The sequence below is a fragment of the Hemitrygon akajei genome, chromosome 9, assembly GCF_048418815.1.
Source record: "Hemitrygon akajei chromosome 9, sHemAka1.3, whole genome shotgun sequence".
NCBI classification, from domain to species: Eukaryota; Metazoa; Chordata; class Chondrichthyes; order Myliobatiformes; family Dasyatidae; genus Hemitrygon; species Hemitrygon akajei.
The window spans coordinates 132,906,222-132,922,597 of record NC_133132.1 but is presented as its reverse complement, the minus strand read 5'-3'; the positions used below and the strand labels follow the sequence as shown (position 1 = coordinate 132,922,597).

The following is a 16,376-nucleotide window of genomic DNA, read 5'->3' as shown; positions in this document are numbered from 1 at the left end:
GGCTGAGAAGACCCGCCGGTGGTCTCGCATCCTCTGCGAGTCAACAGGGTCAGTGACCACGAGGAGGACGTCATCAGTGTAAGCCAAAAGGTTCAGCTCCATGCCTGGTTCACATAGAAACAAACCCGTTAACCTCTTAAGGAGAAGGCACAGTGATAGTTCCACGTAAAGGGAGTACAACTGCCCCAACATGGGCCACCCCTGACACACAAGGGCATTGTCAAGGGCCCATTAACTTTAACAAGACAGTCCACAGCAGTGTACAGCAGTTGGACGTGGGCCACAGTCCTACAGAGTCTCAAATTTAACTTGGTCATCCTAGTTAATTCTCATCATAGTCTAAGGCAGTGCCATTTTTGTAACCCCTGTATGATTTTGAACACGCATGTTCATTAAACATTCGCTCTTTCATTAGGAAGCCTTCAGTCTACACTCCACAAGCTGTAATCAGGCTTTAGTTTCAAGACACTCACAGGCCGGCAGACATTATCCAAGAACATATACAGCCTTTATCAGTGTTTCGTCAGCTCAGAAAAATAAATGACACATGATATAGTACTATGAAATCCTAAGTGGATAGTCATTTCTAAAATTCTAAAATAGAGAAGTAATCTTCAGCCTAAAACATTGACTGTTTGTTCCTCTCCATAGATTCTGCCTGACCTGCAGAGTTTCTCCAGCATTTTGTTGGTATTACACAGCATTTTCAGCATCTGCAGAATCTCTTGTGTTTAGAGAAATAATCTTACCTGCATTTACTGGGAAAATCTACAGCACAGCTTTAATTAGAGCACAAACAAGTCATTTGGCCTCTTGAGGAGGAGGGTTAAAGAACACAGATATACTGTAAAAAAAAAACTGCAGAGAAGAGAAATATTTTACTTCAATTTCAAATGCACTGCTTGAAGTTGTTCATTTTGAGGGGTTAAATAGTAATTTGCAAAAAGAGCATTTAAAAACTATTTTTAAAAAACAAAAAGTTTGCAGAACAGGGAGGTGGTGGGAAAATGAGACTGATCTTGTAAAGAGTATGTACTTGCAGAATGTGTCCAATAACCTCATTCTAAGATCCTACATGCAAAGCAAACGTTACAGCTGCATCCAGCAGGTGGCGCAAATGAGCAAAAGGTGCGCTCCAGTGACCCATTAATCCTGGAGTAAAGAAGAGAACCTTCACTCGCCCTGGATGTTCATGGCAGTACCAAAACCTAGAAGTTGTCATGTCTTTAAAGAGGAAAAAACCATTACTTGAATTTACAGAGGCAGCAATTTTCCCTACACCCACCATCATTAAATCATAAATCTGTCTCACTTTCAGTTTTATGTGACACAAATTTAGTATAGATGGCTCTGACAGGCAAAAGGGCCTACTTCTGTGTGCTGTAAGATGATACAACTCCATGACAAATTCTAAGAACATAGCAATAGGAGCAATGGATGCTCCTGTTGCTGTGACTTGTTCTGTTGTTTCATTTGACACAACAGGCCTCAGAAGCGCTTTCCTGTCAGTTCCCCATAACCCTTCCTTTTGTCATAGTACAAACACTTAAATAAAGTAACTTAGCCATAATCAGCATGTGACTATCTCAAAGTAATTATTAAGTTCTTAAAAAAAACAATGTAAAATTCAGTGGCTGTGGGGAAGATGAGTGAATCTACATCTAGTGGATAGGCTTTTTCCATTGAGAGTAGGGGAGATTCAAACAAGAGGACACGAGTTGAGAGTTAGGGAGCAAAAGTTTAAGGGTAACACGAGGGGGAATTTCTTTACTCAGAGAGTGGTAGCTGTGTGGAACGAGCTTCCAGTAGAAGTGGTAGAGGCAGGTTCGGTATTGTCATTTAAAGTAAAATTGGATAGGTATATGGACAGGAAAGGAATGGAGGGTTATGGGCTGAGTGTGGGTCAGTGGGATTAGGTGAGAGTAAGCGTTCGGCACGGACCAGAAGGGCCAAGATGGCCTGTTTCCGTGCTGTAATTGTTATATGGTTATAGTGTGACAACAATCAGGTTACTCACATGACATTTATAAAGATATGGTCAAAGATCATTAGAGCTATTTAAACTCATTCTTGTTAACTGAATTGTACATTGCTTTTTATCCTAACTGATCTTTCCACACATTTAAAAGAAAAATCTTAACAGATGGGTTGTGAATTTTTCTTCTTCACTTACCACAAACTGGATAACATCTTTCGGTTTGTGCTTTGTGCTCTTGAAGGAGGCCAGATGAGTGACAACAACAATCTGATACTCCACATGGCCAGACATCATTTTTCCATGGATCTCCTGGTACTCTGGGACTGACAGGTCTATTCCAGTAGTCGCATTCTGGACTGTTCTACCATGAAAAAAAAATTACAATTATGGATTCATTGTCAAAACTAATTAAGGGTATCACTTTAAAAAGACTCCTGATATTGTGCTGTGTAGACGCTGCGCTGGGTTCGAGGCATTTTCAGCAGGACGATAAGCTATGGTTAAGTACCACAGAACGGCATACAGTATCATTCAATGCAATTGCTGAAAGTAACCCCTTTCCAATATTATACCAAAAGTTGAAGGCACTACAGTATTAAATGCAGTTTTTACCTTAATACAAACTCACTGCAATAAACTGTATGACTGAATCATTGCTCACATACCCGATAAAACTTTATTGCTCTGAAAAAGTATCCAAAACATCAGGAATTTTTCACTGGTAAATTTTTTTTTTGGAAGATTAATAGTACTTCTGCTTTTGAAAATTACAACGTGTCCACTGGCGCAGGCAGATAGAAACATAGAAAATAGGTGGAGGCCATTTGGCCCTTCGAGCCTGCACCACCATTCAGTATGATCATGGCTGATCATCCAACTCAGAACCCTGTACCTGCTTTCTCTCCATACCCCCTGATCCCTTTAGCCACAAGGGCCATATCTAACTTCCTCTTAAATATAGCCAATGAACCGGCCCCAACTGTTTCCTGTGGCAGAGAATTCCACAGATTCACCACTCTCTGTGTGAAGAAGTTTTTCCTCATCTCGGTCCTAAAAGGCTTCCCCTTTATCCTTAAACTGTGACCCCTCGTTCTGGACTTCCCCAACATCGGAAACAATCTTCCTGCTGAATGCTCTTACCCAATTACTTAGATGGCGAAAACTGTGTTAAGAATGACTTGCTTCTACCCCAGCTCTGTGGGATCCACAGGCTTTCTGTTGTAATTTTTATGTCTTGCACTGTACTGCTGTCACAAGACAACAGATTTCACCCCAAACTCTATATCAGTGATAATGAACCTGATTCTGATTCAAACATAGGTGGGGCAACTGGTACTTGACAAGGGGGCTAGGGGGGTATTATACTATTTGCTCATGACCTCCCTGTGCTTCCATCATACACTCCACTTGCACAGTTCCTTCCTGACAGTCTCTACTCCCTTGTGAGAAGCCTTAGGGGATGGATCAGCACATGAAGATATAGCAACATTTCAAGGGGACTTTTGGAATGTTCCTACGGTATTTTCTCCAACTCCTTGAAACCTGCAAGTGTACACGAGCTCCAGCCTCCGGAGTCACATCATGGACAAGGATGATCTGGTCCACCAACCAAACCTGGTTGATGCATGGAATGCTGCCACATGGAAGAAGGTCCCATTGGCCTGCCAATCTTGCCAAAGGAATTCAAGGATTTAGAAGGGGAAGTGCAGGTGGGCCTTGTCCAGTTCTTTGAAGTGCGCACTGTACCTTAGGCACATCTCTGATGCATTTAGGAGGATAGGGATTACCGTGTTTGGTAGACCACAAATTTGGGTTTGAATTCTTGCTCTCCGAATATTCTCCTCAGTTGGCCAAAGCCTAGCATAGTGGAAGTGCTAATCGATCCATCTGTACTTACCTTTGCTAATGGGTGGCTGCAAAGATGTACAATTTATCTCAGTTTTCTACAAGCCTGGTTGTGCATCTTCACCATCCATGCTCTCCCTCACACACACCAACTTAGAACATCAAAAAAACCTATACAATGGCATAACCAATCCTCTCATCCTCACATTTAATTCTAGCATTTTCCCCTTCCTTCTCAGTCCTGAAGAGGAGTGTCTGCCTGAAGCATCGACCTTTTTATTAATTTCCATAGATGCTGCCTGACCTGCTGAGTTCCTCCAGTATTTTGTGTGTTGCTTTCGACCTCCAGCATTTGCAGACTTTCTCGAGTTCATAAGCAATACTATTCATCATATAAAGTCAGATTAAAATAGGACTGGCAAGGGACTTCTTTCCAAGGTCAGTTTAAACTTTGATAAAAATTTCATGCACCAATATTAAGCTCACAAAGGGAAAGGCTGTTCAATACAAAACCTAGAAGATTACCCCCTACTGTAGAAAAGTGGCATTTTCATGTTAATCTTCCGGCCTTGACTGTATTGCTGAAGAGTTATTATGCACAGGCGCAGACGTCCAATTGCAAAGCAACGTTCAATTCGCCAAATATATGGAGAAATGACAAACATATTTCTCTATTCCGCAGAGTTAAACTTCGATGAGTGCGTTCAAACTGCATTAAGGCCTCTCAATACTAATCGATTATCAGGATCAGATAGGGAAAGTGGCGAGAACGAGAGGTGTGGAGGTTTTTCTCTCGGAGGAGCGGCGGCGGTGTAGGGCGGACTCTAGCGAAGGCGGCGAGATGCCTCCCATTACCCCTACCTGGATGTGATCAGCCCCTCGGGCATGTTGTCGGTGAACTACAGGAACAAGAAGGGAGAATCTCACTGCGGGTGCCGAGCGGGGATTCCGCTGTAGCTCCGCTGCCTGCGAAAGTCACGGGACACTGGAAGTGGCCAACGAAGCCCAGCCCATTCCAGGGCGGAAAGTCGGGGCACCCGCACCCAGACACTTGAAAGCAGGAAATCCATTACAAAAATAACTAATGGTTATTAACTAATGACCGCGGTATGGACAAGATGAAGCATTTAATGGGACACGTTTGTCTTTGATTCTTCGAAAAACATCTGTTATTAATAAAACGTAACCGTAGTCGGCAGGATTCGAACCTGCGCGGGGAGACCCCAATGGATTTCTAGTCCATCGCCTTAACCACTCGGCCACGACTACTTGGCAAACACACTTGCCACCAATACTTCTTCCGAGGGATCTACGACACCTGACAACGTTAGTTTTAATTTTCAGAAATAGTTTCTCATCTCAGTTTGTCTGTGAATTAGGAAATTACAGGGACTACGCCTAATCATTAACCAGTTCTGCTCGAATTTATCTCAATTTTTTAGATTAATTTCAAGATTACTTCCTTGTTATAATGTTTGCCTTTATCGATACATAATTATGTCTCTTAGAACCCCGGCTTGATATGCCTGTTAGTACAAATGAAATTATTTTCATCCATTTTTTGTAGTTTTTAGATAAAGTTATCCATACAATTGAATAAAATTGTTACCATTACCCAAAACGGTTTTTTTTTAAAAATGCATTGAAGACCATAAGATATACGAGCAGAATTAGGCCATTTGACCCATCAAGTCTGCTCCGCCATTCAATCATGGCTGGTCCTTTTTTTCTCCTCCTCAACCCCATTTCCTGCCTTCTCCCCATAACCTTAGATGCCATATCGAATCAAGAACCTATCAATGTCCGCCTTAAATGGGCCGAATGACATACTTCTACATGGTTTTATGGTAAATACACCCAATGACTTGGCCTCCACAGCTGCACGTGGCAACAAATTCCACAGGTTCACCACCCTCTGGCTAAAGAAGTTTCTCTGCATCTCTGTTTTGAAAGGTTGCCCCTCTATCCTGAGGTTGTGCCCTCTTGTCCTAGACTCTCCCACCATGGGAAACATCCTTTCCACATATACTCTGTCTAGTCCTTCCAACATTCAAAAGATTTCAATGAGATCCCTCCCCATTCCAGCAAGTACAGACCCAGAGCCATCAAAAGTTTGTCATATGATAACCCTGTCATTCCTGGAATCATCCTCGTGAACTTCCTCTGGAACCTCTCCAATGCCATCACATCTCTTCTAAGATGAGGAGCCCGAAACTGTTCACAATATTCAAGATGAGGCCTCTCCAGTGCCTCAGTCACTGAAGGTGAATGAGCAAGTGCAGCAGGCAGTGAAGAAGGCTAATGGAATGTTGGCCTTTATTACAAAGGGAATTGAGTACAAGAGCAAGGAAATCCTTTTGCATCTGTACAGGGCCCTGGTGAGACCACACCTGGAGTATTGTGTACAGTTTTGGTCTCCAGGGTTAAGGAAGGACATCCTGGCTGTAGAGGAGGTGCAGCGTAGATTCACAAGGTTAATTCCTGGGATGTCCGGACTGTCTTACGCAGAGAGGTTAGAGAGACTGGGCTTGTACACGCTGGAATTAAGGAGATTGCGAGGGGATCTGATTGCAACATATAAGATTATTAAGGGATTGGACAAGATAGAGGCAGGAAACATGTTCCAGATGCTGGGAGAGTCCAGTACCAGAGGGCATGGTTTGAGAATAAGGGGTAGGTCATTTAGGACAGAGTTAAGGAAAAACTTCTTCTCCCAGAGAGTTGTGGGGGTCTGGAATGCACTGCCTCGGAAGGCAGTGGAGGCCAATTCTCTGGATGCTTTCAAGAAGGAGCTAGATAGGTATCTTATGAATAGGGGAATCAAGGGATATGGGGACAAGGCAGGAACCGGGTATTGATAGTAGATGATCAGCCATGATCTCAGAATGGCAGTGCAGGCTCGAAGGGCTGAATGGTCTACTTCTGCACCTATTGTCTATTGTCATAAAGATTCAGCATCACATCCCTCCTCTTGTATTCTAGACCTCTTGAAATGAATGCTAATATTGCATTTGCCTTTCACCACTGATTCAACCTGCAAGTTAACCTTTAGGGTGTTCTGCTCAAGGAATCCCAAGTCCCTTTGCAGCTCAGATTTTTGGATTTTCTCCCCATTTGAAAAATAGTCTGCGCATTTATTTCTACTACCAAAGTGCATAACCATTTTCAATGTTATATTTGATTTGCCCATTCTCCTAATCTGTCTAAGTCCTTCTGCATCCTACCTGTTTCCTCAACACTACCTGCCTCTCCACCAATCTTTGTATCATCTGCAAACTTGGCAACAAAGCCATCAATCCATCATGTCAATCATTTATATACAGCAAAAAAAGAAGTGGTCCCAACACCGACCCCTGCAGAACACTATTAGTCACTGGCAACCAACCAAACAAGGATCCTTTCATTCCCACTCACTGGCTTCTTCCAATCAGCCAATGCTCTAACCATCTTGGTAACTTTCCTGCAATACCACAGGCTCTTGGTAATCAGCCTCATGTGTGGCACTTCGTCAAAGGCCTTCTGAAAGTCCAAATATACAACATCCACTGCATCCCCTTTATTGATCCTACTTGCAGTCTCCTCAAAGAATTCCAACAGGTTCATCAGGCAGGATTTTCCCTTAAGGAAATCATGTTGACTTTGTCCTATCTTGTCCTATGTCACCAAGTACTCCTTTTTTACTCCAATTGACTCTAGCATCTTCCCAACCACTGAAGTCAGGCTAACTGGTCTATAATTTCCTTTCTGCTGCCTTTCTCCTTTCTTAAAGACCAGGGTGACATTTGCTATTTTCCAGTCCTCTGACACCATTCTGGAGTCCAATGATTTTTGAAAGATCATTACTAATGCCGCCACAATCTCTAATGCTAGTTCTTTCAGAACCCTAGGGTGCAGCTCATCTGGTCCGGGTGACTTCTGTACTTATAGGTCTTTCAGCTTTTTGAGCACCTTCTCCCTTGTAATAATAACTGCACCCACTTCTCTCTCTTCACACACTACAACATCTGGCACACTGCTAGTGTCTTCCACAGTGAAGACTGATGCAAAATACTCATTTAGTTCATCTGCAGTCTCCTTGTCCCCCGTTATTATTTCTCCTGCCTCATTTTCTGGCAGTCCTATATCCATTCTCATCTCTCTTTTATTTTTTTTTACATCCTTGAACAAACTTCTACACTCCAATTCAATATTATTTGCTAGCTTGCTTTCATATTTCATCTTTTCCCTTCTAATGAGATATTTAGTTGCTCTCTGTAGATTTTTAAAATCTTCCCAATCCTCTATCTTCCCACTAGTTTTTGCTTTGTTATATGCCCTCTCTTTAGTTTTTACAATAGCTTTGATTTACCTTGTCAGCTAGACTCTGCCTCTTCTTCAGGACAGGTATTTAAAAGTCAGGTTTGTTTGAATCTCATAATTTGCCATCCATTTAAGGTAACGGACCTTGGTATACACAATGTAATAAAACTGTTATCTTTAAAATTTGGAGTGAGTTTCATATGTATTTATATGATGTAAAATCTTCTATGGAATATTAACAAATACAATTAATTATAGTTATGGTTGAATATTTAATAAGCAGGATGGTGTTTATTAATAGACATCTTTGTGTCTACATTAAAGAGGGGCAGTTTCATTGTACTGTGTGTGGGGAAAAATCACATGCTCATTCTACACACTAGAATCATCAGTTCATTCTCGTTTATCTACTGTGCTTTAACAATTTACACTCATCTCAGAATCATGATCTTTTATGGTAGCTGATCTTTTTTTTAAACGGAGCTGTTAATAAGCCTTAAAACTGGGCTAGAATTTGATATCCAGTTTATGTTGTGAAGGAACCATCTGCAGCTCTGTGCAGAATCATTAAAGTACCAAAATTATTCATTTGTATTTACCAACAGTTTTCTGAATGAACTTCAGCAGCAATGTCTACTAATCACAAACAAGAGAAAACCTGGAAATGCTAGAAATCCAAGCAACAGACACAAAATACTAGAGGAACTCAGTAGGCCAGGGAGCATCTATGGAAAAAAGTACAGTCAACGTTCCAGGCCGAGACCCTTCATCAGATGAAGGGTTGTAATGAAGGGTATCAGCCTGAAATGTCGACTGTTTATTCTTTTCCATAGATGCTCCCTGGCCTGTTGAGTTCCTCCAGCATTTTGTGTGTGTTGAGTGGTGTACCAAGTTGTGGCAAGAACAGCAACTCTATTCATTTGAATGGAGAGGAACTCATTTAATAATTATGGAAGTGTTTTTATTGAATTAGTTGTTAACAAATTTTCTCATTTGTTTGATTTTATTTTATGAAAATGCAACCAGCTCTGAAATGTTATTGAAGGACTTTTGCAGAGAAGATCATAGCAGAAAATGAAATTTGAAAGGAAAGTTACTAAATCAAGAGAATTTGAAGGTACTATGGTGAAATCAAATTTACCAACTAGTTTTGGATTAAGAAACAAATAATACATTGAAACCAACTGGAATGACTAAATGAAACATGACTGTGATTGAGCAGGACACATTTTAGGATGCTGAGCTGTTTGAAAATTCACACTCAACTGATGCCCATAACAAAGGCAGAGGTTCCACCAGCAGCAGCCTAGCATTGCCTTCAGTGGCTTTTAAGGGAAGAAACTTAGAGAGAAAGAAGGGAACAAATATTAGAATAGACACTAGTAAATGGAGCAGGATGGCTCTTATGGAAGGAGACGTTTCCCCTTTTGCAGAGTGAATGTACGTAGAGCACAAGTAACCCGAATGACTTTTTCCCAATTATGACAAGAAGCTTAATGACTTGATATAATCATCAAACACAACTTGTTAGCTGATATCAGTTAATTAAACCAAAAAGGGTTACTGTTTGTCCCAATATGCAAGTAATAATCCCTGATGTAGAAACATATGAAGAAACAGACAGGATAAATCATTTGGTTCCTCAGGGCTATTTTACCATTTAATGAAGTCAAATTTATGTATTACCCTGTGACATATATTTGCCCTTGCCCTATATCCATTAATGCCTTTGGTTGCCTTTTAATATTTAAGATGAACCATTGTTGCAAGGTTAATTGCTATTCAAAGAAGAGAATTACAAACCTCTACCATCCCTGCGTGGCAAGTATTTCATAAGTGCAGTCCTGAGACTCTAATTCTTGGTTAAAGACCCTCACACTTAGTTTTTCCAATTGGAAAGAACAGATGTTTCCCCTATCAGTTACCATTACTATCTTTTAAACTTCAGTGAAATCAGCCTTAACTTTTAAATTCCAGTGATTACAGCTTTAGTTGTGTAATAATACATGGCATCTTTTCCCTTGCTACGGAAGCAATGGAACTTGGCAGCACTCATGTAAAATATCTCACATCCTGTAATGCATACTGCACTAGAGGTCTCTGAATCAAAGTCCTTTCTCCCTTACATATACTTCTACTACCATCTACTCTATGACTCCTGACAGATTGTAATTAGATGGCTTGGAGACTGAAGAGGTCTGTTAACATTAAGCATTCCTCCAGCAGGTGACGAAAGCAGGGTAAAGCAGGCTACAATGGGGGTGAAAGTCCATAAATCCACGCTGCAATTCACCATGAAGCAGGAGAACTGACAATCATCAGATTCAACTGACCTGGTGGAATTGAGGTCAGCATATCTGGTAAATTTCTGAGCATTTATTAGTACTGATTATAATTATTCTGTATTCATATCACCACCCAATATTGTAATCAAAAGATGATGCACATATCAACCACTTAGAAAAGCATTCTGCTCACATGAATCCTAACTCCTTTCCACAACAGCAATCAATCTAGGAAACAGATGGCACTGAGCAAAATGTCTTTAATCTCGAGCATCCTCTTATCACCCTCAGCTGAAAGTTATAAGCCTGCAAATGAATAAAATGTGATTCAGGCCCCACCCAATCCAGGAAGTCCAAAGCCAATATAAATTGTAGGGAAGAAAATCACTGGAGGTTTTACAGTACATAGATTTCATTCAAGAATGGGAAGCACAAAGTGAATGTGAATTACCAAGAAAAACAGTAATTAAAATATAGTATATTAGTGGTGTGGAAATGTTAAATTAGCTGAAGAAAATAAAAGCTAGAATGAAAATACATAGAGTCATATTTCACGGATATCAGTGGAGATGTAGGCAAAAATAGATATACAAGAAATGCAAGTATAAAACCGATAACGGAACAATCCTTTAAACAGTAGACTTAATATTGATAGGGGTGACCTGACATATTGTTAGGGTATGATAGAAAAGAAAAAGAGAGACCTAGAGTTAAAATATAGGTCTTTTTTTAAAAGAAGATAAAGACAAAGACCAGGTGTTAATAAGAAATCACTTTTTAAAAAACCTAGAGTAACTGTTTCACTCATTTTATCTGTAAATATGTTACAGCAGCAGCAAAACTAATAAATGCTCAAGCATCACGAAAAAGAGTTAAAATGCAAACAGCAGGAGGCATGGCAGTAAAAGAACAAATAATAAGACCAGAGTAAAAGTAAAATATTTATTTCAGGAACCAGACCAAAGATAGAAGGAATGAAAGGAGTCACAAATAAAAACACAAGATGAGGAATGGCAACAGGAAAATCAGAAACAGCAGACTTAAAGAAAAATTAAAACCAGGAGCAAGACTGCAAAAAACAGTTGTAGTTAGATCCAGAGAAATCAGCAAAAAAGCATTAAATCATTGCATGTCGTGAATTTGAGAGGAACTGTGTAATGTGCAGTGGCATGGTGGAGTTAGATTGAAATACTAGACAGATTTGTGTTTATGAGTGGAAGAATCATACAACACAAGGAATGTTTTGAAGCCTGGAGGAGAGGATGTGATCAGAGCACAGACCTCTTCACCAAATCACATAATCAAGGCTGACACATTTCCGACAAAAAGAGGCTCATTTTTCAAACATGAGTGAGAATTGTTCCTGTCCTGTGATCCTTCGTTCTCAATTTCTTTGAAAGCAAATTACTAAAATGTTTAAAAGAAAATATGCCCCATATGCTCCCTTTACAATTCTTAATAGATTCATCTGTCAATGACCCAGCTGTCTTTTGACATCTTCCTGTAACTTTAGTTATTTTTTACACATCCAGTTTGTTCCTCCTTGTAATTTGTCCACTATTACATTTTCTTTTCGGAAATATATTTTTAGCTCTTCTGTCTTCTTTAATCTGGCTCATAATATGCCCTATCTTTTGCTTCTATGTATCATATTCTTTCAAAGTATTCCTCCTATCTCATTTTCTTTCCTTTTAACTCTTCTTTGTGCCTTGTCATTTTATCCATTTTTAAACAGAAGTTATACACCTATTCCTCATATGGGAAAATCGTCTGCTGCTCTGAACTCTTATTTCCATATCCAGGTAAACAAATCTGCTTCCTTTCCAAAGGTTTGAGTAAAAATTGTAGCCTCAGGATTCAGTATGTACTTACTGCCTATTATGCTGCTGGTGTTTAGAACAACAATGGAAGTACTATGCAGTGTTGAGGGCTTTCCTTCGTTGTGTCAGCAGCTTCCTCTTGGCTTTCATTACTGTCAGTCATGCAAGTCCCGGACTGAACTGTCGTACTCAAGTGTAGAAGGATTCTTCACTGTTGTTACCGTAACAATCTTGTTTTATGAATCAGAATTGTTAGCCCTGAATTCAACCCCCCAAACCTGGAGGGCCACTGGACCATTCTTAGTCTGGCCTCTACCCTTTGACCTGTTTGGCTTGGGTGACACTACCAAGAGCCAAAGCATAAAGCCCTGACTCCAACCAACATAGCTCTCTGCATCATTGAGGCACGCAAGCCTCCAAACCCAACGACTAGGTTGTGGTCCTCTAGGAGGTCTACTGAGTAAGTGAATTAGTTACTGTGAGAGTGGGAAGATTAAAATCAGCCTGAATAAATCTACATTTGCCATAGCTTTTTAAAAGATGTGTAAATCAAGACTATATAAAGGCAAGGTCAAATCAAAGACTGTGTAGAGAGCCACTGATAAGTTTAAAAAGCTGCAGTTTATGCAGAGAAAATGTGATGTCTAGATTGAATAAGTAGGTTAGATAATTTAGGGTAAGGCTAGTGACGTATCTAATGAACAAAAGATAGCATCTTACATTATTATATGAAAATAGGGTTGACTCATGAAATGTGTTCAGCCTGAAATGTTAGTTCTCTTTCACTCTCCACAGATGCTGCCTGAAATGTTGAATTTTTCCAAAACTTTCTGCTTTCAGTTCATATTTCTCTGCCGTTTGTTGAACTTCATTCACTCAGTTGATTTTCTGGATTCAATGGACTATTTATTTCTGTGCTCTAGATTTTATGTTATTCTGCAATGTGACTGTTTTGTTCCAAAAATTAAAGGTTAATAAGTTAAACTCAAGTGCATTGTTGACATAAATTCTGAAGCAATAGAATTTGTACTTTCAATCCTTTTCTGCTAATTGTGTTTATGTACATTCTGAGATGTTGAAATCCCCTGAGATTATAATGACCCCCCAACTACTCTTATCAACTAAAATGACCTGCCAACTTTGTGCAGCAGTTTTTCAGACCCTGCTGGCTAAGCAATTATTTATTCAATCTATTTGTTGTTTCAAAGCAGTATACCGTTGCTGCTCACTGCAGCCTTTCCAAAGCTGACATTCTTTGTCAATTGTGCAGCTTCTCCACTTTCCATATGATCGATTTTGTGAAATATTTTCTTTGTTAATTTACTCTCCTGCCACATGCTGTGAAACCATAATAGGAAAGCAGTAATATTAATATCTCACTAGTGTACATCATTCTATTTACTGTATTCTATTTTAAGTATTCCTTGTGCACTTAACTTCCATCTGTTTTTATTTGTTTTGTTTACCTCTCCTATCAGTTTACTAACTTGTATCTAATCTACTAATTTACTAAACTCCTAATTCTGACAAGGCCTCTTTAAGAATGTTGGTTCCCAAGCCTTTCCCATTGAAACAGCTTTTGTCTCACAGATGTCCCTTGACTGTAAGACGCAGTAATGATTTACCCTGCTAGCCTTTTGGATGTTCAGAGACACTCAAATACATTCCAAAACTACAAAACAAAGATAAACAAACTGATTCAGAAAGAAGCAATTCAAAATATAAAAAATAAAAGACTTAAAATCATTGAAATAATTTCAAATAATTAAAACAACATCTTAAAATATTAACAATGTTATTCCTTTCATCGATTCTCCTGTGTTGAGTTCAACAAAAAACTTGAGGCAGTTTTTGAAAATTGGCTATACACACAGTGGAGCAATTTTGTGCATACTTCTATACATCTTATCAGGATATTCAATCCCTGATGTTTGGCAGGATTTTTATTTACCCAAGCACTCTTCTTGTTTAGTGTATGTCTGTTCTAAAGAACATCACACAAGATTTATTTAATTGGAAGTTGGCAATTGTTATTTATGCACAGAGCAACCATGCTCACCCTGCTCACCCTGTTTCTCCTGAAATGCTGCTATTTAAAAAGCCAAAGCTCAATTTGCTTTCTTCAGCCTCAGTCATATAAGTGATCTTCATCAACCTCAAATTAAACTTCATTTGTGTGCCTCAAACTATCTGCCAATGGGGATCAAGATCATGGTCACTGTCTGTCTCCTAACTGGAGGATCATTCCCGACTCCCGCTGCTGATGTTTGCTACATTGCACAATGCTGCAAAAGAGGATCATCAAAATGACAAACTCAGGGAGAAAGACTATAACTGCTTTTCCTTCAGCCCACTGGAACAGACAGAATTGGCAATTTCATGCATTGCAGATTTCCACTGAATTGAGAAACTCATGGACAACTTTTGAGATCTCCTTATGACCTACTGGGGCACCTCCAGATCAGGACTACCTGGCTACAGTTCTGGAGGTTCCCCATTACAAAATGCACAAACCTTATCTCCTGTGCTCAGAGAGTGCCTGCCCATACTATTTCCATCACTGCAATATCCACCTATTCATTGGCAATATTCCCAGTAACAGGGCAAATATTGTTTGCTCTTTGGTATCACGGAGCCACAAGAGATTCTCTTGTGATACCAGATGCTGGGAATCTTGAGACGCTCACTCAAAATGCTGGAGGAGCTCAGCAGGTCAAGCAGCATCTGTGGAGGGAAGTAAAGGTGAAGAGCCTTGGCCTGAAACATCGATTGTTTATTTCCCTCCACAGATGCTACCTGACCTGCTGAGTTCCTCCAGTATTGTGTGTGTGTTGCTCTTCAGTATGTTCCTTTAAGAGCAGCCTTTGGAACTCTCAACACATCATTAGGTAATGTAGCACTGAAACTGATATTGACCAAGCAGCTCTTAATTTTTTTAAAATCTGTGAATAGTTATCACATTGTAATTGCAAGATATGATGAGAAGTTTGGTAAGTAAGGAAAGTTTGAAAGAATCATGTAAACCAACATGCACAGATGCTTCTATTAAGTACAATGAAGATATTGGGAGGTGAGGAGAGGTACAGAACTGAGACAAATAGCCTCTTGTTAATGTGGCTTTACCTATTGCTCCATTACTGCTAATGCAATCGGTTTGCAGGAAAATGCATACTGCAGGATGAATTGAATGGGCTGATCACCATCTGTGGAGGCAAAGTGTCAGTAGATAGTTCAGTCCATGATTCTGCACCATTTGCTGCAGACTCTCGTCACTCCAATGGAATCGGCTTGCATTTTTGCTTTTTTGAAAGCTCGGGAACAGAGATGAACACGTGAAATCTCTATAGTCACAACATTGGAGAGATAAAGAAGGGGAAGTGCAGGACAAGAGTTTCATGTGATTAGATATCTGCAGAAAGAATGTGCTAATGGCAGGGTGACTATACCACCAGCAAAGCAAAATAACTGAACAGCCATTGGTGATTGGTGATAATTGTGATTTGTCATGTGCATTGGCCCATCAGGGCTGAAAATTGATAACAGAGGTATAATTAAACTGTGTGGAATCAAGATACCTTAAAACACATCTCAGAATTCATACAATTGTCAAGAGAACACAGGAAGTAGAGATGAAAGCAGCATCCCGAAAGAGTTTACAAAATCAGGTATTGGTGCTGAGCTTTGTTAATAACATTTCCACATTTTCCTTATCAAAATTTGTGCATTAAAATTTCCAGTACAGTATTGCATATAGCTTAGGAAACAATAAGTGTGACAGAAGAAGATGGGAACACTTAAGCAAATAAGTGTTCTGTCCTCTATTACCTGTCATTTGTAATGAAATGAATGAGTTGGAAAACTCTGTTTTAAACTGTAGGTGAGATTATAAAGTTAAATTTATGAATGGGAGTTGAATATTCCAGACTATAAAAACTTTCTGATATCCAGATGATATCAAGAAATATTGATAGACACAACTACAGCAACTGAAAGCAATACACACAAAATGCTGGAGTCACTCAGCAGGTCAGGCAGCATCTATGGAAGTGAATAAACTGTCGACGTTTTGGACTGAGACCCTTCTTCAGATCTGGAGAGGAAGGGGGAAAATGACAGAATAAAAAGTTGGTGGGAGGGGAAGGAGGCTGG

At 39.8% G+C, this 16,376-nt stretch overlaps 1 protein-coding gene and 1 non-coding gene across 2 annotated transcripts in view; both read right to left on the bottom strand.

Annotated features, from left to right (window-relative positions):
- hs1bp3 (HCLS1 binding protein 3) overlaps positions 1–4,828 on the bottom strand; it is a 104,159-nt gene extending 99,331 nt beyond the window's left edge. The window contains exons 1-2 of the mRNA XM_073057001.1: positions 4,685–4,828; positions 2,174–2,339 (exon numbers count right to left, since the gene is read on the bottom strand). Of these exons, the coding sequence (XP_072913102.1) occupies positions 2,174–2,339; positions 4,685–4,710 (192 nt within the window). The 5' untranslated portion in view covers positions 4,711–4,828. The remainder of the gene's footprint in view (positions 1–2,173; positions 2,340–4,684) is intronic.
- A 182-nt stretch (positions 4,829–5,010) lies between these two features.
- On the bottom strand, positions 5,011–5,092 carry trnas-aga (transfer RNA serine (anticodon AGA)). Its single transcript has one exon. It is a non-coding gene; the product is annotated as a tRNA-Ser (tRNA).
- Positions 5,093–16,376: the final 11,284 nt, after the last annotated feature.